This window comes from Procambarus clarkii, chromosome 8 (assembly GCF_040958095.1).
Source record: "Procambarus clarkii isolate CNS0578487 chromosome 8, FALCON_Pclarkii_2.0, whole genome shotgun sequence".
Lineage (NCBI taxonomy): Eukaryota > Metazoa > Arthropoda > Malacostraca > Decapoda > Cambaridae > Procambarus > Procambarus clarkii.
Window position 1 is genome coordinate 15322995 of NC_091157.1, and position 23101 is coordinate 15346095.

At 38.7% G+C, this 23101-nt stretch overlaps 1 protein-coding gene across 1 annotated transcript in view; it reads right to left on the reverse strand.

The window, feature by feature from the left end:
• LOC123759743 (G-protein coupled receptor GRL101) overlaps positions 1 to 23101 on the reverse strand; it is a 785517-nt gene that overhangs the window by 501564 nt on the left and 260852 nt on the right. Inside the window, exons 10-11 of the mRNA XM_069319377.1 lie at positions 17825 to 17957; positions 17469 to 17585 (exon numbers count right to left, since the gene is read on the reverse strand). Of these exons, the coding sequence (XP_069175478.1) occupies positions 17469 to 17585; positions 17825 to 17957 (250 nt within the window). The remainder of the gene's footprint in view (positions 1 to 17468; positions 17586 to 17824; positions 17958 to 23101) is intronic.

Genomic DNA, 23101 nt, shown 5'->3' on the forward strand with positions numbered 1-23101 from the left:
CCAATCAGCTGCTACGAGAAAAGGTGTGGTTTCCTGGCATTGATCGTCAAGCAAAGGATATGCATGATGCCTGTGTCCCTTGCCAAGCTGCAGTGGACACTTCAAGACCAACACCTCTACAACCTTTACCACTACCTGCTGCACCACGGACGGAAGTATCGATGGACTTCTGCGGACCACTACCAACTGGAGAGTACTTGATGGTAATCATTGATGATCACTCACGTTATCCAGAAGTAGAATTCATCACTTCCACATCTACAAAGGCTGTCATCCCGAAACTCGATAAGATCTCTTCAAACTTTGGCATTCCTGAAGTTGTCAAGACGGACAATGGACCGCCATTCAATGGACAAGACTTCGTCAACTTTGTTGAGCATATTGGATTCAAACACTGCCATGTGATGCCACTACATCCACAAGCAAATGGAGAAGTCGAGAGATTCATGCAACCTCTCATGAAAGCTGTACGCTGTGCTCATGCCGAAGGAAGATCTTGGAAACAAGCTATGTATGCTTTTCTTAGGAACTACTGTGCAACACCACATGGAACACTGGGCAAGTCGCCTGGCGAACTTTTATTTGGACGTCCTATGAGAACCGCACTACCTGTCATGCCAGCCAAGATAACGGATAAACGTCTCGCTGAGAAGGATGCACTAGCCAAGAGCAAAATGAAAATTGCTCATGATCAACGTGCAAAGAAACAATTCATAAAGGTTGGAGATACTGTTCTCGTTAAAAAGAAAAAAGAGGGAAAGCTAGATATGCCGTATGATACAAAACCATATAAAGTGATTAGTGTAAAAGAAACTATGGTAACAGCGAGTAATAGAGATCATAATATAACACGTAATATGGCTTATTTCAAAGTGATTCCAACTAGTGTAGAAAATGATGAGGTACAAAGTCGTGCAAAGGAAAAAGAAAAAATGAGTTATAACCCGACAAGCAATTCATCAAGGGATATTCTTGTATTTAAGGACTCTCGTCCTAAACGTCATGTTAAACGCCCTACACGATTTGATGATTAATTGTGTTCCTATGTAATGAAAAGTATTTACTTATTATGCTAAACTAAATTTAATATTGTTTGAATAATGCAGATATCTCATTCAATATTTTGTAACTCTGTATTACAGTTTCTTTCATGTTTGTTTAACATTGCATATGTATTTTTAACATTGAAATCCTTTGTGATAAAGAATAAGTTGTTTAAATTCTTTGTGTGCTTAATTAATGTTAAAGGTATGCAATATCTCTTGATATTTACTTTACTTAACTTACTTTGTGTCAATAACTTTGCTTTGTGCTACAAGCCTGGTAGACATCCTGTATTCATTCTTTTTAAAGAAAACGAGGGATGTCATGTTCACAGAAAACGGTACCATCCATTTTCTATGTGCTGCGCTCAGACGCCAGAGAGAGGTAAACAACAATAGAGCGTACAGGACGCCCGCCAAGCTTGGTAGCTACTAGTCATGTAATCGTTTATAAGTATTAAGGGGGCGTCTGGTTGGCATCTGGGTCCAAAAATGCAAAAATGAAAACTCATTCGATTTCAATCAAACTTTTTTGACAAGTTCTATATGAAAAGTGTTTCATCTGGTCCAAGTTTCAGCATTGTAGCATAAATAGGAAGGGAGAAAAAAAATATTGAAGTAGTTGTGAAAATTATGCAAAAATGGTCAAAATCGATTATCAATCAAAAGTGTCAACTGAAATCATAACTACAACTCTTTGCTATCACAATAGCATATATTAAACAAATATTATTATTAGTTTAATTGGAAAAAAAATTTAAGGAAAAAAAAAAAAAAGGATTTTTTTTTCTTTTTTTTTTTTAAATATTTTTTTTTTCTTTTTTTTTTTGGGGCGATTTGCATCAAACTTACACACCTGACTGTACGTAAGCCTATCTGTAAGGATGCCAATTTTGGAGAAAATTGGTTGATGTCAAACCCAGCCACAGATTTTAGAACCTTAGACTTTATTCATTTCTGTTTTTTTTTCAATTGACACAAACGTTTACAAAACTCATTCTTTTTTTATTCAATTTACATGAAACTTACACAGTATATGTGGAGGGCATGTCTCTAAATTGGGGGGCTTTCATTTTTCTCTAAGTTCATTTATTGATTTTATAATAGCAATAAACATGCCATATTTGCAAAAAAATTTTGGGGAAGTTTGAACATTTGTATTAGGAAAACTAAAGATGTTTTGGAAATTCTAAATCCCCAAATCCTTTATTATATGCTAATGTGTCAGAAAAGTGTCACAGAATAATTTTATCTGAAACATGTGTTCTGAAGTGTGGACTTGAAAATGTGTAAAAAACGTTCAAAAAAAAAAAAAAAAAAAAAAACTCCCTTTCTATTTACGCTGCAGTACTGAAACTTGGGACAATTTAAGCACTTTTCATATACAACTAGAAAAATAATATTGGTTGACATTGAACAACTTTCATTATAATAACCAGACGCCCCCTTAAAGTCAGTAACCAAGCAATGGCTTTACATCAACCTTACAACCAAGACTTCCTCAGCTACACACAACACCACACAGAGGAAAGGGTCCTGAAAGATATTGTTGATTGGAACGTTATCCCTACAGATAAAAAGCAGAAAATACTATTGACGATTTACTATCAAACCAAAAAATCGGCCAACCTACTCATGAAAAACTCTTCAGACACAAAGCAGAATGCCTTGAAAGAGACCAACGTCGTCTATGCCTCGAAAGGCCCACTTGGGGACTGTAAGCCCCAAAGAACTCAGTATATAGGCAAGACAACAACGTCTCTTTCCAAGCGATTAACAATGCATAAGCAACAGGGCTCCATAAAGGAACACATAATCTCCTCTCACAACCAGACCGTCACCAGAGAAGTTTTAACAAACAACACAGAAATCAGAGATAGGTACAGCGATAGCAGGCGGCTCGACATCTGTGAGGCACTACACATAAAAATGTCAACACCAGGAATCAACAGCCAATTAATGCACACCAGTATTCTATCCACTTCAAGACTCCGAACCAATATAGAAGCATCAAGAGGAAGTATGGCCCAATAGGCCCTCTGCAGTTACTTCTATTCTTATGCTCTCTTATCCAACTAATATCCATTGTTTCATGTTCTGTCTTGTATTTGTCACAAGTTTGATCACCTCACCCAAAACTCTTGCACCATATCACCTCACCCAAATGCGAGTATAAGTAAGACGGATAAGCTGTTTAGTGTTAGTATAAGTAAGACTCTGTTTAGTGTTTTCAGGTTGCAGTTGTCTATGTAAACTAAAGTCTTTGAAAATGTAATAAGTTATTACGAAACGCGTTCAAGCATCGCGTCAGACTAGAAATAAAAATGAGTTTTGGAGAATTGATCTTTCAATTACCATCGACAGTAAAAAGAACCATAAGAAATATTGAGAAAATTCGTGTTAGAATTATTAATCTCACTTTTTCGGCCATATTTAACAACATATATTTACAAGAAAGACTGCTACCAAAATATACTAATATATATATTTTTACGATAATCTCCTTCAAGAGAGATTTGGCCTGCTCTTTCCTATCGTCATGTTACTTTAGTACATCTACAACATCTAGATACTACAAGCAAGTGTAGTACATATTTGGTCAGATACGTTTTGCCAGGCACAAACATATCACACACTCGCTCTCCACCTCCCCACTCCCTCGTCGCCGATCACCAAACTAGCCTTTCCAGCCTGCCCGCTTCTGATTGGTGAATCGACGTCTGCACCACTGCACTTCTGCACCTCAGCGCCATCTACCTAGCTGATGTCTGGGCCAGTACCAGCCATTGGAGCTAGAATATCCTGTGCTCTCAAGCTGAAACAACCATCTGATATACGCTCTGTCTATTAGTGGATGTTCTCGGCCAGCGCTTTATCCTCAGCACCTGTTAATTTCATTTTGTCTTTATCCATTTTAGAGTAACGTCACCACTATATTATTTTATGTTATTTTTTTAATTTATAATCTTGTGAGTTTGCACTGTACATAGCCAAGGAATTGTATTATTCATAATTTATTTTCACTTTAATTAAAGTTTCATTGTTCATACTATTTGTTTTGCTTGTTTTGCCTTACTTTGCCACAGGACACAACAGCTACACAGTCATCTTTTTTTTCTTAAATGTGATAGGCATTGACACCAGCCATTGGGAGGACTGCCGAACACCTACACTTCTTTTTTCCATCACAATATATATATATATATATAAATATAAATATATATATATATATATATATATATATATATATATATATATATATATATATATATATATATATATATATATATATATATATATATATGCAATTGACGATCACTAAACACTAATCATTTGTATGCGGAAAATCCACAGAGAAATGGAAAAGAGAGAAGAACGTTTCGGCCGATCTGGGCCTTTGTCAACACCTGACTGAAAGAAATCACAGAGAGTGGAGGCAGACACTAGACCTGACCACCATTTCCTTGGGGAAAGAATTAACTAGAAAAAGGTATAGATTAGCTTAGAGTGGTCAGAAGGATTAAGCGGTAAGAATAAAAGCTTAAAGAAACAACCTCATTGAACCTCATTAAGTAAATACAGTACTTAACACATTCTCGGCCAGATGTCGTCGTGGCCGAGAGACGACCAAACTGTTGCCCATGACCGGCAATGCCCGTCGCCCCAGCATCACCGCCTCTCTTCCCTCCCCGCACGACAACTCTAGCGCGGCCGCTGACGAGGGCGACTTCGAGGAAAATGAAGAAAGTGAAACTGTTGCGGGTGCAACCCGTTCTCGCAAATTTAATAAGTCAATATTGACTTATTAAATATGTGCATTGGTGACATACTTAACATAATAGTTTCTCTTGAAAAGCTTCATAGAAAACACCCACCTTACCTAACCTACTTAGTATGTTAAGATAAGCATCTTATTGCTTCGTAATTACAATTATTACCTAACCTATACCTATAATAGGATAAGTAACAATTGTAATTACGAAGCTATAAGATGCTTATTTTAACATACTAAGTAGGTTAGGTAATGTCGGTGTTTTTTGTGAAGCTTTTCAAGGGAAACTATTATGTTTAGTATGTCACCTATGCACGCAACTAATAAGTCAATATTGACTTATTAAATTTTCGAGAACGGGTTGGCGGGTGATGGCGGTTGGTGGCGGGTGTTGGCGAGCGGTGGCAGATGGTGGCGGGCAATGCCGGGTAGTGGTGGCTTTATTAGCGTATCATTGTTAATTATACAATATATTGGCAAGTGCGTAGGCGTCTGCACTCTATGACCGACAAGCTATTGAACCTAACTATAAAAAAAATGTATATTTTCATATATTTTAGCTATCTCTTCATCAAAAAACTCAGGGCTGCATACCCTCAAAGCTCGAAGAAACATTCCTGAAAATACTGCCTGTTTAACTTTACTGTGATGATTCGAATAATAATGAACAATAATGAAGGTACAAACAGGAAAATCCTTACAATTACGTATGTCCCAACATGCTTATAGTATAAGAACTGCCAAAACGTCTAATGCTTTGTATCTACATACAAGTTTGTGTGATCATACTATTAATTGGGATGGGGCGAAAAGCACAGCCAATTGCAATGGCTTTGTGAAACGGAATTTAATTGAGTCTGCCCTAATTAGTCAATGTCCAAATCTTCTCAATGTTAGTACTGGTATGTACAAACTTGACCCTGTTTTAAGTTACAATATTGCACAACAGTTTAAGAAAAAACTATGATAGTTATATAGTCTCATAACAATATTATTTTAATATTTTATGTAGGTTCAATGAGGTTGTTTCTTTAAGCTTTTATTCTTACCGCTTAAATCCTTCTAACCACTCTAAGCTAATCTATACCTTTTTCTGGTTAATTCTTTCCCCAAGGAAATGGTGGTCAGGTCTTGTATCTGCCTCCACTCTCTCTTTGTGATTTCTTTCAGTCAGGTGTTGACAAAGGCCCAGATCGGCCGAAACGTTCATCTCTCTCCCATTTCTCTGTGGATTTTCCGCACACACACACACACACACATTATATATATATATATATATATATATATATATATATATATATATATATATATATATATATATATACATATACATATATATATATATATATATATGTCGTACCTAGTAGCCAGAACTCACTTTTTGGCCTACTATTCAAGGCCCGATTTGCCTAATAAGCCAAGTTTTCCTGAATTAATATATTTTTTCTAATTTTTTTCTTATGAAATGATAAAGCTACCCATTTCATTATGTATGAGGTCAATTCTTTTTTATTGTAGTTAAAATTAACGTAGATATATGACCGAACCTAACCAACCCTACCTAACCTAACCTAACCTATCTTCATAGGTTAGGTTGGGTTAGGTTGCCAAAAAAGGTAGGTTAGGTTAGGTTAGGTAGGTTAGGTAGTCTAAAAAACATTAATTCATGAAAACTTGGCTTATTAGGCAAATCGGGCCTTGCATAGTAGGCTGAGAAGTGCGTTCTGGCTATTAGGTACGACATATATATATATATATATATATATATATATATATATATATATATATATGTCGTACCTAGTAGCCAGAATGCACTTCTCGGCCTACTATGCATGGCCCGATTTGCCTAATAAGCCAAGTTTTCCTGAATTAATATATTTTCCCTAATTTTTTTCTTATGAAATGATAAAGCTACCCATTTCATTATGTATGAGGTCAATTTTTTTTAATGGAGTTAAAATTAACGTAGATATATGACCGAACCTAACCAACCCTACCTAACCTAACCTAACCTATCTTTATAGGTTAGGTTAGGTAGCCAAAAAAGTTAGGTTAGGTTAGGTTAGGTAGGTTAGGTAGTCGAAAAAACATTAATTCATGAAAACTTGGCTTATTAGGCAAATCGGGCCCTGCATAGTAGGCTGAGAAGCGCGTTCTGGCTACTAGGTACGACATATATATATATATATATATATATATATATATATATATATATATATATATATATATATATATATATATATATATATATATATATATATATAACTGAAAACTCACACCCCAGAAGTGACTCGAACCCATACTCCCAGGAGCAACGCAACTAGTATGTACAGGGACGCCTTAATCCGCTTGACCATCACGACCGGACATAAGGAAGTGATAGCCGAGGCTATTTGAACCACTTCCCCGCCGGCACTCGGATGGTAATCTTGGGCATAGCAGTTTATCAAATCACCTCATTCTTTGGGGCACACGTGAGGAACACAAATGCAAACAAGCCTGAATGGTCCCCAGGACTATATACAACTGAAAACTCACACCCCAGAAGTGACTCGAACCCATACTCCCAGGAGCAACGCAACTAGTATGTACAGGGACGCCTTAATCCGCTTGACCAACACACCTCACGGTTCGGTCATATATCTACGTTAATTTTAACTCCAATAAAAAAAAAATTGACTTCAAACATAATGAAATGGGTAGCTTTATTATTTCATAAGAAAAAAATTAGAGAAAATATATTAATTCAGGAAAACTTGGCTTATTAGGCAAATCGGGCCTTGCATAGCAGGCCGAGTACGACGTTCTGGCTACTAGGTACAACATATATATATATATATATATATATATATATATATATATATATATATATATATATATATATATATATATATATATATATATATATATTATTAAATATGACCGAAAAAGTAAGATTAATATATATTAACCGCCTGCTATCGCTATATCTATCGATGATTTCCGTGTTTTTTGTTAAGACTTCTCTGGTGATGGTCTGGTTGTAGGAAGAGATCATATGTTCTTTAATGGAGCCCTGTTGCTAATGCATCGTTAATCGCCTGGAAAGAGATGTTGTTGTCTTGCCTATATACTGAATTCTTCGAGGCTTACAGTCCCCAAGTGGGCATTTGAAGGCATAGACGACATTGGTCTCTTTTAAAGCGTTCTGCTTTGTGTCTGAAGAGTTTCTCATGAGTAGATTAGCCGTTTTCTTGGTTTTATAGTAAATCGTCAATTGTATCTTCTGATTTTTGTCTGTAGGGATAACGTTTCTTTTAACAATATCTTTCAGGACCCTTTCCTCCGTTTTATGAGCTGTGGAAAAGAAGTTCCTGTAAAATAGTCTAATAGGGGGTATAGGTGTTGTGTTAGTTGTCTCTTCAGAGGTTGCATGGCACAGAGTACACTTTCAACACAAGACAGAACACGGTGCAATGGGTCTTGTGTCGTGTGTTGAAAGTTTCTCTGTCCTGTGTTTAAAGTTTTGTTCACCTCATCCAAAACTGTTGTAACATATCACCTCACCCAAATGCGAGTATATAAGATAAAAGCTGTTTAAATGATAGCATAGTAAAACTCTGTTTAGTGTTTGCAGGTTATAGTTGTGTGTGTGCAAACTAAAGTCTTTGAAAATGTAATAAGTTATTACGAAACGCGTTCAAGTGTCGCGTCAGACTAGAAATAAAAATTAATTTTGGAAAATTGATTTTTCATTTACCATCGACAGTGAAAAGAAACATAAGAAATATTGAGAAAATTCGTGTTAGAATTATTAATCTTACTTTTTCGGTCATATTTAATAACATATGTTTACAAGAAAGACTGCTACCAAAATATACTAATATATATATATATATATATATATATATATATATATATATATATATATATATATATATATATATATATATATATATATATATATATATATAAGCCAAGTTTTACTGAATTAATTGTTTTTCGACTACCTAACTTACCTAACCTAACTTTTTTGGCTACCTAATTAGACTAGTATATACCTATTAGACTACCTATTAGACTAGTATATATATATATATATATATATATATATATATATATATATATATATATATATATATATATATATATATATATATATATATATAAAGCCTGAATTTTCCTTGGGGCAATGAATCGTTAACAACTCTATGACCAAACCTGGATTCGAACCTATGTTCACAGTGCTCAACCCACTGGTAGACAATCGATTGTGCAATGGTTAACTAAAATTAAAAAAAATAAAGCTCTTAGTCTAAAATATATAATTATAAAATGTGCAAAACAATTGTGTTACGACCCTGGGTTCCTTAGTTGGAAACCAGAGGTCAAATGAAGCTCTAAATAATTTACTTTACATTATTTGATAGGATTGCTGGTGCTCATTTGTTCCTATCTTCCTTGCCAGACGTAAGACGAATCTTGTTTCTCACAGATCATTCAGACTTCAGCTTGTTGTTGATTATTAATGAGTGAACTAATTATCAACTACTCTTAGATCTAGTAAAGTAACAAAGGCCGGTGAAGACTTGTATTGTTTGTAGCTGCACGATCAATTAGGTTATCTTCCCGGCAACCATAACAACAACTTGGGAGCTCGGAGACTGGACGCCGGGCGTGGGGATTCTCTGGACTGCTGTGGTTGAGTTAACACCTCTCCTGTGTTGCTCTGCCTCCTCCTCCTCTTTCTCCTCTTCCCTTACCATATCCTGGGTCTAGTTTACAAAGCTAAGTACCGTGTAGCATGTACGTTTTCTGGCATAACTGTGTAGTAATGTGTATAGGCTACTCTAATGTTTATATTACTAAGTTACTCTAAGGGGTCTCAGAGGAACCACGTATGCTCAAGTGGTACCAAGCTACCTAGAGTCCTTGCTAGTGCCCCCTGCCTAGTAGATTTTACCCTAGCTTGTCCTAATTGTAAAACCTTGTATCCTGCCTATGTGGACTAAGGCTTTTAAAGTAACATAGTGTGGGAAAGTAGTTATTGTTATTGTTGTTAATGTAAATGGGGGGTTGTTGAGAAAGGTTAATAAATAAGTTAGTTTTAAAGGAGTATCCAATCTTACTGTGTAGGGGATCAGTGATCAAACCTCTAGGATGATGTATGGACCTTAAACCACTAAAGTAATATTGTTTTATGTTCTCATTGGGGGCCGGGCCTATCTGATCTCCACTAATTTTGATACACCCCGATTCTAGCTGTTGGCCCTTCTCCTTTAATACTCTATACCCCCCATAACAGCAACTAAATTTATAGCAAGTGGTTGGCCTGACCGGGAGGAACATTTTAATTGTAAATAATTAGATTTTTGAGTGCCAAAAACTAAAATTCTTGAATTCCGCAGAACGGTTGTGTGGTAGCCTAGGGCCCAGATCAACTAAGGAAACACCTTGCACTGACTAGACATCCAACTGGATCCCTTCACGATTGAGGCCTTGAGAAAGGGGCCATGCAAATTTTTGTTTTTTTTCCAATTTTCATTTTTTATTTTTTACTTTGGCTAGGAGCTAGATTAATTAGTGATAGCTGCTAAAATGCAGGAACTGGCCGATGACCCTTCAGTGGTAGAGATCAAGAAGCTTATCAAATCTAATTTAGTATTGTTAGGTAAGGAATTTGGCCTAGAGTTAAATGACACGGATAAAAAGTGGACTTTGGTGAATGAAATATTACAACATTGCACAGATCAAGAACTATTACCAAGTGATACATCTTTATGCCAGCCTAGCCAAGCTGAAAGTGCAGATCATCGGGACAGAGAGGTAGCCCTAGAGTTAGCAAAAATAAGACTAGAGGAGCAAAGACTCAAAACCAAGGAGGCTAAATTTAGAGCGAAAGCCACTGTACTACCACCTGCCGGGGATTCAAAACCCAGGCATTATGATAAAAAGCATAACTTGCCTGAATTTTCAGAGTCAGACCCTGAAAGGTTTTTCAACCATTTTCAGAGATTGGCCATATCCATGAACTGGCCAAAGGGTGAGTGGGTGAAAATCCTACAGGGAAGACTTAAGGGTAAGGCCCAAGATATTTTTATAAACATGCCTGACAACGAGTGTTTTAATTATAGTAAAGTCAGGGAACAGATTTTGAGGGCATATGAAATTACACCTGAAGCTCACCGCCAAGTTTATCACAACCTTAGTCCTACTCACAACTAATCTCTCACTGAATTTGCTAATGACCAAATAAGACTGTTTGAAAAATGGATTCGCTTGGCTAAAGCCAAAACATCCGAGGCACTTAAAAATTTAGATTTAGCGGAAACATTATAGATAATATGCCAGAACCGGTAGCACAGTACCTTAGAGGAAGGACAGAGGTAGATTCTAATATTATTGATTTGCCCAAGATAGCAAAAAACTACCAGTTGGCAGGCAAAAGGCCCAATAAAAATAATTATAGCCCACAAAGTAACAAAACTTATACCCACAGCCAGTCCAGACCAGCCCATTCTAACCCCGATAACTAATGCACCTTCTGTTTCAGACATAACTAACCCTGTTAAATTGTCTAGCCCCACGGCACCTAAGGGTGAACCAAAGGGCAATCCTGTTAGTAATGTCTCTTCTCCCTGACGAGTCTGTGGTCACTGTAAATGTGCAAACCACATTACAAGCCGTTGTTGGCAACTGCACTCGGAAAAAAGACCCAATGCTCTTGTTGTGACACAGGGCTTGGGGCCTTCTGAAGGGTTAGGGAGTAAGACCTCCAACCCACAGTGGTTGGACCTGCTTACCCCATTCTTATCGAAAGGGAGACTACTTTTGTCTGAGGGTTCTTTCTGGAAGGATGTGGTGATCTTCCGAGACAACGGTGCCATCCAGACTTTAATTTTAGAGAGTGCATTGCAAGGTGCCAACACTCTTGACACTGGAGAGGTAGTACTGGTTGAGGGTGTCACTAGTGATACTCGAGCAGCACCCCTCCGTAAGGTTACCCTGGAATCTGATTTCCACAAGGGTGTTTGTACAGTCGGAGTCACTTTGTACCTACCTTTCCCTAATGTTGATGTAATATTGGGTAATGATTTAGCAGGGGATAAGGTAGGGGACTCCAGACTGCCTATTATGTTGCCTACCTCTAAGGTTTCCCTGGATCTACCCACCGCAGAGGATAATGTGTACCCTGCATGCGCGGTGACAAGGTCTATGGGACTTAAATGAAAGGGCGGCCCTGTGGTTGCTAAGGTCGTAAATCACGAGGACACGAGGAACTTTCTGAGTAGTGAAAGCCAAGTGGACCTTGCGGACACGTTCATGGCCCGACTCAATGACGAGGCGGAGGACATTGTGGAGAGCCTACCATTGCCTTCTACCCAGAGTAGTGAAGAGGTGGAGGAGCACACGGTCGAGCCTCGGCCAATGGCATCTTACCAAGGCATGGACGCCTCCTTGAAAGATTTACAGAAAGCTGACCCCAGTCTTGCAGAATGTCATAAGGTAGCTCTCTCTAAGGAGGAGATTGTAGATGCAGCAACTGGGTACTATTACAATGATCAGATTTTGATGAGAAAATGGAGACCACAGAGTTCTCCCTTCTCAAATGAATGGGAGGTAGTCCACCAGGTTATGTTGCCTACTTACTATAGGGAGAGAGTTTTGGCAGCTGCTCATGATGATCCTATGGGGGGACACCAAGGTATTAATATCACTTATCACAAAATCTTTAAATACTTCTTTTGGCCCAAGCTGAAAAGCGATGTGGCAAAATTTTGTAACTCATGTATTCCGTGTCAGCTTGTTGAAGGTGCTTGTTTAGGTGCTGTCTGGTTTGGTTTGAAACCAAACCAGACAGCACCTAAAGCTCCTCTGAGGCCTATTGTTGTGCCGGAGGAACCATTTTCTCATGTGGTAATGGACTGTCTTGGTCCATTACCTAGAACTAAATCTGGTAATATTTACCTAATTACGATGATGTATATCACGACCCGTTACCATGAGGCTTTTGCTGTAAGAAACATCCAAGCAAAGACTGTTGTTGCTCATATGTTGCATTTTTTTTCTACTTTTGGATTGCCTCGTGTCATGCAAACTGACAATGGTACTAATTTTAAGTAAGATATTTTTAACAATTCTTTAAGGACCATGGAATAACTCATAAGGTTTCCAGCCCATACCATCCACAGAGTCACGGGGTAATTGAGCGGTTCCATCTAACTCTGCAGCAGATGTTGAAGACATCGTGCGAGAGTTCCCACAACTTCTGGGATGAGAACTTGCCTTATGTTTTGTTTGCTGCTCCAGAGGGGTTACAAAGTTCACTGGGTTATTCTCCTTTTGAGTTAGTCTTTAGCAATAAAGTTCGTGGACCCTTGCAAATGTTACAGGAGAATCTGTTAGGGAACGTAACGTTGACCGAAGGTTCGGTTTTCTTTGTGCAACATCACCAGAGACTCAGGGACTGCAAGACGGCTGCACTAAAGTATCTTGGGAAGGCCCAAGAAAATACGAAAGAACGACACGATGCTAAAGCTAAGTTGCAGGTATTTCAACCTGGTGACCCTATCCTGGTATTAAAGTCTCGACTTGGGAATAATATGTCTCACAAGTACGAAGGCCCCTAAATTGTGACAGACATGGCTGGGGACCTCACGTACAAAGTAAGGCACTCTGCCAAGTGTAACCAGGTGTTGCTTGTACACTTGAACCGGCTGAAGAAGTTCCAGGGCCACAGGCCCATCGCACTAACCAATGTTTCCTTTTCCAGTGAGGGAGGGGATGATTATTTTGGGGACCCAACTAATCTCATTCTCAATAATTCTAGTTATGTGAATGCTGTGGAGGAGGGACTGTCCCATTTGCAGATGGCCCAACATGAAGAGGTGCAGTCGTTGCTCGACGAATTCTCCAGTCTGTTCAGGGAGGTCCCGACCCAGACTGATGCCATCTACCATGATGTCAAGTTGACGGACTACACCCCCATTCACTTTCAACCCTACCTGATGAGTCCGGAAAAGAAGGCCATCGTACGGAAAGAGGTCGACTTCCTGCTCCAGCACGGCCTCATCCGGCCGAGCCAGGGCTCTTGGTGCTCGCCCTGCCTTTTGGTCCCCAAACCAGACAGGTCCTGGCAATTATGCACCGACTATCAGCAGCTCAACAAGGTGACCATTGTGGATGCCTCTCTACTGCCCCTCCTCGAGGACTGCATCGACGAGATCGGAAACGCTATGTAAATCTCGAAATTCGACCTCTCGAACGGTTATTATTAGATCCCGCTCACCGAATGTGCCAAGCAACTAACTGCGTTCGTAACACCCGATGGTGTCTTTGAGTATCAAGTGTTACCGTTCGGCTTGAGTAATGCCCCTGCCACGTTTCAGAGGCTAATGAACTCTCTGCTCGCTAATGTACCAAATTGTCGGGCGTATTTAGATGACATTGTGCGTTTTGATAGTAATTGGACTGACCACATTGCTAGGTTACGCCAGTTGTTCACAGTTCTGAAAAGTGCAAACCTAACTTTAAATGCTAAAAAGTGTTATTTTGGCCAAGGCACAGTGACGTACCTCGGTTATGAAGTGGGCTAAGGAAAAGTGTTACCTCAGCAAGATAAAATCAGTGCTATTCTGGAGTATCCAGTGCTCCAGTCTAAAAAGGATGTTCAAAAGTTTATCGGTATGTGTGCGTACAACCCGTTCTCGCACTTGCTTATAGTCAATATTGGCTTATTTAATAAGTGCATATGTGACATACTAATTGATTGTGAATATTTTAGTTTACCTTGAAAAGCTTTATAGAAAACACCGACCTCACCTAACCTTCTTAGTATGTTAAGATAAGCATCTTATTCCTTCTTAATTACAATTATTACTTAACCTATACTGTTGATAGGTTAAGTAATAATTGTAAATTACAATTATTACATTAATAATTACAATTATTACTTAACCTATACTGTTGATAGGTTAAGTAATAATTGTAAATAAGAAGCAATAAGATGCTTATCTTAACATACTAAGAAGGTTAGGTGAGGTCGGTGTTTTCTATGAAGCTTTTCAAGGTAAACTAAAATATTCACAATCAACTAGTATGTCACATATGCACTTATTAAATAAGCCAATATTGGCAGTAAGCAAGTGCGAGAACGGGTTGGTGCGTATTACCAACGCTTTTGTCAGAACTTTTCCAGTGTTGCCACTCCTCTCACAGACTTGTTGCGGAAGGCCGTTAAGTTTAAGTGGTCAACAGACTGTGCAGAGGCATTTAAAAATTTGAAATTGATCTTAGCTTCTTCCCCAGTGCTCGCTAGTTCGATTGATCGTTTAAAATTCATGTTGACGCGTCTGACTCGGGTGCTGGTGCAGGGTTGTTGCAAACTGGGGATGATCAAGTAGACCACCCAGTATACTATTACTCTGTGAAATTTGACAAGGAGCAATGCAATTATTCAGTGGCAGAAAAAGAGGCGTTGGCGCTAGTGTTAACATTTAAAAAGTTTGAAGTATACCTAACAGGAAATATAGTAAAAGTGTACACAGACTATAACCCACTTGTGTTCTTAAACCAGATGAAGGCGAAAAATAAACGCATCCTCAGGTGGGCATTGTACCTACAGGACTTCAATCTTTCCATTACCCACCTACCGGGCCGGCTCACTTTGATAGCCGATGCTCTGTCCAGGTTACCCGAGTAACATTCATCTGAGCCACAGGAAGCCATATACCAACTGTCATGCTTTAGTTATTTTTTTTTAGGTTCTCCTGTGACATTAAATATTCCCTGTCAATTTTATTTACTTCGCTGTTTTTTTTTTTTTTGTATGTGCTTTTTCTTTCCGAAAATTCTTTTGTGATTTTTCTTGCAGATAAATTTTTGTTTTTGTTTGATTTTCTATTATTGCATAGTTTTCCTTTTTATTCTCTGTATACTCTTACAAAAAACATATAGCTACAATTCTAGTAGCCACATTTTTTTTTCTTTGAAAGGGTGGAGGAGTGTTACGACCCTGGGTTCCTTAGTTGGAAACCAGAGGAGAGGTCAAATTGAGCTCTAAATTATTTACTTTACATTATTTGATACAATTGCTGATGTGCGTTTGTTCCTATCTTCCTTGCCAGACGTAAGACGAATCTTGTTTCTCACAGATCATTCAGACTTCAGCTTGCTGTTGATTATTAATGAGTGAACTAATTATCAACTACTCTTAGAACTAGTAAAGTAACGAAGGCCGGTGAAGACTTGTATTGTTTGTAGCTGCACGATCAATTAGGTTATCTTCCCGGCAACCATAACAACAACTTGGGAGCTCGGAGACTGGACGCCGGGCTTGAGGCTTCTCTGGACTGCTGTGGTTGAGTCAACACCTCTCCTGTGTTGCTCTGCCTCCTCCTCCTCTTTCTCCTCTTCCCTTACCTTATCCTGGGTCTAGTTTACAAAGCTAAGTACCGTGTAGCACGTACGTTTTCTGGCATACATGTGTAGTAATGTGTGTAGGCTACTCTAATGTTTATATTGCTAAGTTACTCTAAGGGGTCTCAGAGGAACCACGTGTGCTCAAGTGGTACCAAGCTACTTAGAGTCCTTGCTAGTGCCCCCTGCCTAGTAGACTTTACCCTAGCTTGTCCTAATTGTAAAAACTTGCATCCTGCCTATGTGGACTAAGGCTTCTAAAGTAAAATTGTGTGGTAAAGTAGTTATTGTTATTGTTGTTATTGTATATGGGGGGGTTGTTAAGAGGGGGTTAATAAATAAGTTAGTTTTAAAGGAGTATCCATTCTTCCTGTGTAGGGGATCAGTGATCAAACCTGTAGGCTGACGTATGAACCTTAAGCCATTAAAGTAATATTGTTTTATGTTCTCATTGGGGGCCGGGCCTACCTGATCTCCACTAATTTTGATACACCCTGATTCTAGCTGTTGGCCCTTCTCCTTTACTACTCTATACCCCCCATAACAGCAACTAAATTTATAACAAATTGCAAAAATGCACTAAACAAATTTAAGGATAGGAAGCAACGAATGCACCATCATAAGGGTGCGAGAGTGTGGGTTGCAACATTTTATTAGTAGTAAACGTCCCCAAACAAAGGAATTTACTATTCAAATTAACCCTGATCAATATTCATATTAACCTTATGTGGTAGGTAATACCTCATTACTACTTTGATCACCTCATAAATGTGAGTAGAGCCCGAGACCTGAGAAAGGTATAAACTCATAATGTCATCGCCTCTCTTAACACGTAACCCAACCCAACCAGATCAAACCCAACCCAACTCAACTCAACTCGACACAATCCAACCCAACCCAACTCGACCTAACCCAATCCGAACCGACCCGATCCAATCTAACCTAACCATACCAAACCGAAGCAAACCCAAAGCACCCCAACAAAACCTAACTTACCTTAAACTAACCGGTTTGTCACAAGTTAATAAAAGTAGTTTTCTATAATCTGGAGGATAAACAATTACACAATAACAATTACAAGCCAGGATCAGATTCACATTTGTTTTATTGTGAATAACGTATATGACAGAAAATATTTTAGGAGTCAGTAGATGAGACAACCGACGGTTTGAAAGGCGGGACCCAAGATCATACAGAAATAAACAACTACATAGGTAAATAAATGCAGACTCACAAAACATCCTCACAATACTCACTGCAGTTGAGTTCATCGGTCTTGTCGTAGCAGTCGAAGTGGAGATCGCAGCGCAAAGCCTCGGAGATGCACTGCCCACTGACGCATTGCCACTCTCCCGCCGCACACTCCACCGTCACTGTAACATAATAGTCACATTCACTAACAGTCACATGACAGTGACAACATGAACACACAACAGTCACTAACAACCACACACCAGTTACTAACAATTACACAATAGTCACTAACAGGAAAACACAGAGTCACCAACTGGCAAATGAACAGTAACTAACTGGAAAATGATCAGTCACCAACAGACAGACAGACAACAATCTGTCCACCACCACGACAGAGAGGTCTACCACCAGTACTCACCACAGTCAGACTCGTCTTCGCCTTTAAGACAGTCCATCTTGCGATCACAGCGAAGTCTGGCAGGGAGACACCGCCCATCAGAGCAGGTGAACCACGCCCCCTCCTGCCCCGCCCCCCTGCACGCCTCACGCTCCTCACCTGCCCTCATGTAAGGAGACACAGAAAATCAAAATGTTGCTTTAACATAGAGACTAACTTGTTTTACTTTATATGTTCACCTATATATAATAATTTCGATTGTCGTCGCCTCTGAATCAACTATTATATATGGAATAATTTACACTAAGAAACTCGGGGGAAAAGGAAAGAAAGAAAGAAAGAAAGAAAGAAAGAAAGAAAGAAAGAAAGAAAGAAAGAAAGAAAGAAAGAAAGAAAGAAAGAAAGAAAGAGAGAGAGAGAGAGAGAGAGAGAGAGAGAGAGAGAGAGAGAGAGAGAGAGAGAGAGAGAGAGAGAGAGAGAGAGAGAGAGAGAGAGAGGAGAAAAAGAGTGATTACATAAGAGAAATTGGTAAAGTAGAACGAATAATTCAAGAGGTTTCAAATTATTGGTAAAAATGTAATGGCGGATGAACGTTAATTTATGACTCATTACCAACTCTCTGCATTCTGAACTAATCAAATTACTGAAAAATTAACAAATACGGAACAATTTAATGAAATTTAAACTGGCGAAATTGGTTATATTCACAATGTATTTTACAAGCAGATGTCAGCGTTTTCCCGTGAATATTCAAGAGGAAGGGACTGAACTGCGTCTACATAAACCTCTGTCAATAGTTCAAGGCGTTGTGAGTTCCTCTCTGATAGTGTTGTGTTATTTCATGAGTGTGACAAATACCAAGAGTTTCTTTACATTTATATAATACTCAGGTGAGGAGAGTCCCACGGATTAGTTGAGGTGCGGATTACTGCTCAGTGTTCCCTGACCTCTTGTTGAGGTGGGGGATTACTGTCTAATGTCCCCTGAAGACTAGTTGAGGTGGGGGGATTACTACTCGACGTTTAATCACGACTAGTAAAAGTGGAGGATTACTGCCTAGTATTCCATGACGACTACTTGACGCGCGGGATTAATGGCCAGTGTTCCTTAACACGCTAGTTAAGGTGCGGGGTCCCTGGTCAGTTTTCCACGAGGACTAATTCAGCTGGGGGATTATAGTAAATTGCGTAATGACCACTACTTGTGGTGAAAGATTACTACCTAGTTTGCAATGACAACTAGATGAGGTGTGGAATTAATAAGAAATTCTCCATGATCACTAGTAGAGGAGAGAGAGATAACTGCCTACTATACCATTATGTCTAATTGGGATGGGTGCAATGTTTCCCAGGGCGACATTCAACTAGCTGAAATAGGTGGATTTCTGTCCTGTGCTCAATTATGACTAGTTGCAATGGGAGGATTTCTGCCAAATGTTTCATAGTACTAGTTGAGGTGGGGGATTAATGATGCATTGTTAGAGTCCGGCATTTGGCTCCGGCAGCGTGCATTCTGCCCCGCCTCCAGCACGGTGCTTGCGGTTAATGAACTCAGGAAAACCCACGAATGGCATTATTCCCAGCCAGCTAATGTGCAAATATTTATTCAGTGTGGAGCAATCCGTCCTCAGACCAAGTCGCTTCCATTCAGCGGTAGACTCCAATGACGTAACATTAATTTTAACATGCTGTTCATTCAAAATAGAAACTTTTACAAGTATAAATTAATATTATGTTATATTAACATACTGTGCATATTTAGGCATTGGTTAGGTTAGGAGTTTAGGTTCTTTTGGCGGTTATTTGTATTTGTAGTACGTGGGTGAAGTCTTTACAGCGTTGTGGTTCGAACAAAATTCCTCAGTGAAACACTTGTTCCGGAAATGCTCGAACGTCAACAGTTGTGAGTCCTGTGTAAACCATTTTTCATTCATAAACAGCGGGTTTGGCGGCTGTATGGAATGGACTCTGGCCTTTATTTATGAGGACGGACTGTATGAGGACAGGCTGGTGGGTGAGACAGTTAATGACTGCACAACACACGTGGTTGTTGGCTTGTTTCCCGTCTCCCCGGGACGCCACGGGGACATGTTGAGTACAGGGCACTCTAGGTCACGTACTTCGCAGCCGAGGTTGATGCCCGCATCCCGTCAACGTCGTCAATGATGGCCACGACCCATCAACGTCGTCAGTATTGGCTACGACCCATCAACGTCGTCAGTAATGGCCACGACCCATCAACGTCGTCAGTATTGGCTACGACCCATCAACGTCGTCAGTAATGGCCACGACCCATCAACGTCGTCAGTGATGGCCACGACCCATCAACGTCGTCAGTAATGGCCACGACCCATCAACGTCGTCAGTGATGGCCACGACCCATCAACGTCGTCAGTAATGGCCACGACCCATCAACGTCGTCAGTAATGGCCACGACCCATCAACGTCGTCAGTAATGGCCAAAACCATCAACGTCGTCAGTGATGGCCACGACCCATCAACGTCGTCAGTAATGGCCACGACCCATCAACGTCGTCAGTAATGGCCACGACCCATCAACGTCGTCAGTGATAGCTACTACTCATCAACGTCGTCAATGTTAACCACATGCCATCAACGTCGTCAGTGATGGCTGTTGAAAATTATTTAATTCGCCATCTCCTTTAGCAGACCGAGAGGACCCCTACTGCAGTTTGAAGGTCCACACAATTATGGATTATAAAGTCTAGATACACTTCCTCTAGTTTACCTGATCCATAAAGTAGGTCAAACTACAGGTCAGTTACAGAGGATCAGACAAGTCATTTCAACAGGTGAGAGCGAGAGGATTTGAAGACCTACATGACAAATTCAAACTTTATGTGACTCAATAATTCAAATATATATATATCTCTTGAATAAAACAGGAATCTTTATTGACAAATTAACAAGGAAATTAGCTGATTTCTGATGACGTCCTCTGTTGTCTCCTAATCCTGAATAAACAATTAGTATTCAGTTGCAGGCTCAGTGTCTGCTGCTCCCGCCACATCCGAGAAGAACCCGCAATTGGAAATAATTCTATACTTTGTGTCCAGTGCAGCAGGGCACTAATTCGTTAATGTTAATATATCAAAGGGACTGAATGACAATCAAATTATCAGAAAATAGCCTAGTTCACTGAAACAATCAATAACTAAACATAAATATTAAATATATTCAACTATGTTTATACATAAATGTGAGATCACGTGATTGATTCTTGTACCAACCTGCACGTAACGACGCCATGAACCACGTGATTACGGGTCCGGCTTGGCTACCCACAACTTCTACCATAACAACTAAGCTGTGAAATATTTTAAATAATAACAATAACAATTGGTTGAATTCAATAATAGGATTTAACATTAATTTAATTCACATTACCAACTCGTGGATTAATTTTCGTGTAATTAAAATTATAAAAATTAGTTTGTGTGAAGTGGAAGTTTATCAGCGAAAATAAATAATAACACCCAAGAAATCAAGTAGTCTCTATGGCGCAGTGATAAAACACTTGCTCGGCGCTTCGCGAGTGCTTTGACCTGGGTTCGTATCCTGGCCGGGAAGGATTGACTGAGCGCCAATCCTTAACTGTAGCCTCTGTTCACCCAGCAGTGAATGGGTACCTGGTGGTTAAACGACTTGTCGGGTCGTATTCCGAGGAAAATTATGATTAAGTACCCACCCGAAACGCTACGTGTGCTAGTGGCTGTACATGAACTCTTGTGTGAGTGTATATTATTATTATTATTATAATATATTTAATATATATATATATATATATATATATATATATATATATATATATATATATATATATATATATATATATATATATATATATATATATATGTCGTACCTAGTAGCCAGAACTCACTTCTCAGCCTACTATGCAAGGCCCGATTTGCCTAATAAGCCAAGTTTTTATGAATTAATTGTTTTTCGACTACCTAACCTAACCTAACCTAACTTTTTCGGCTACATAACCCAACCTAACCTGTAGAGATAGGTTAGGTTAGGTTAGGTAGGGTTGGTTAGGTTCGGTCATATATCTACGTTAATTTTAACTCCAATGAAAAAAATTGACCTCATACATAATGAAATGGGTAGCTTTATGATTCCATAAGAAAAAATTTAGAGAAAATATATTAATTGAGGAAAACTTGGCTTATTAGGCAAATCGGGCCATATATATATACATATATATATATATTAGTATATTTTGGTAGCAGTCTTTCCTGTAGACATATATTATTAAATATGACCGAAAAAGTAAGATTAATAATTCTAACACGAATTTTCTCAATCTTTCGTACATTACGCTTCACTGTTGGAGGTAAATCAAAAATCACTTCTCCAAAATTCATTTTTATTTCTAGTCTGACGCGACACGGGCGCGTTTCGTAAAACTTATTACATTTTCAAAGACTTCACAAATACACAACTGATTAGAACTTACGTCTCTCTGATATTATATCTACATTTGAGTGAGGTGGGAAGGATGATGTGGCATTAACACAAGACAGAACAGGGGATATTAATAGGGTATTAAAAGTATCAACACAAGACAGAACAGAAACAATGGGTATTGAATAGAAGTGTTTGTAGAAAGCCTATTGGTCCATATTTCTTGATGCTTCTATATTCAAGACTCCGCTCCAATATAGAAGCATCAAGAAATATGGACCAACAGGCTTTCTACAAACACTTCTATTCAATACCCATTGTTTCTGTTCTGTCTTGTGTTGATACTTTTAATACCCTATTAATATCCCCTGTTCTGTCTTGTGTTAATGCCACATCATCCTTCCCACCTCACTCAAATGTAGATATAATATCAGAGAGACGTAAGTTCTAATCAGTTGTGTATTTGTGAAGTCTTTGAAAATGTAATAAGTTTTACGAAACGCGCCCGTGTCGCGTCAGACTAGAAATAAAAATGAATTTTGGAGAAGTGATTTTTGATTTACCTCCAACAGTGAAGCGTAATGTACGAAAGATTGAGAAAATTCGTGTTAGAATTATTAATCTTACTTTTTCGGTCATATTTAATAATATATATATATATATATATATATATATATATATATATATATATATATATATATATATATATATATATATATATATATATATATATATGTCTCATTGAATATGACCGCATATTCTTTATTTACTATCTTCTGATTTAGGGCTTCTATCCCTCTAACAATTTTCTTAGCATCAGGGCTTAGCTGAAAGCGGAGTTCTCCAAAACTCATTCTTCGTAATTTCA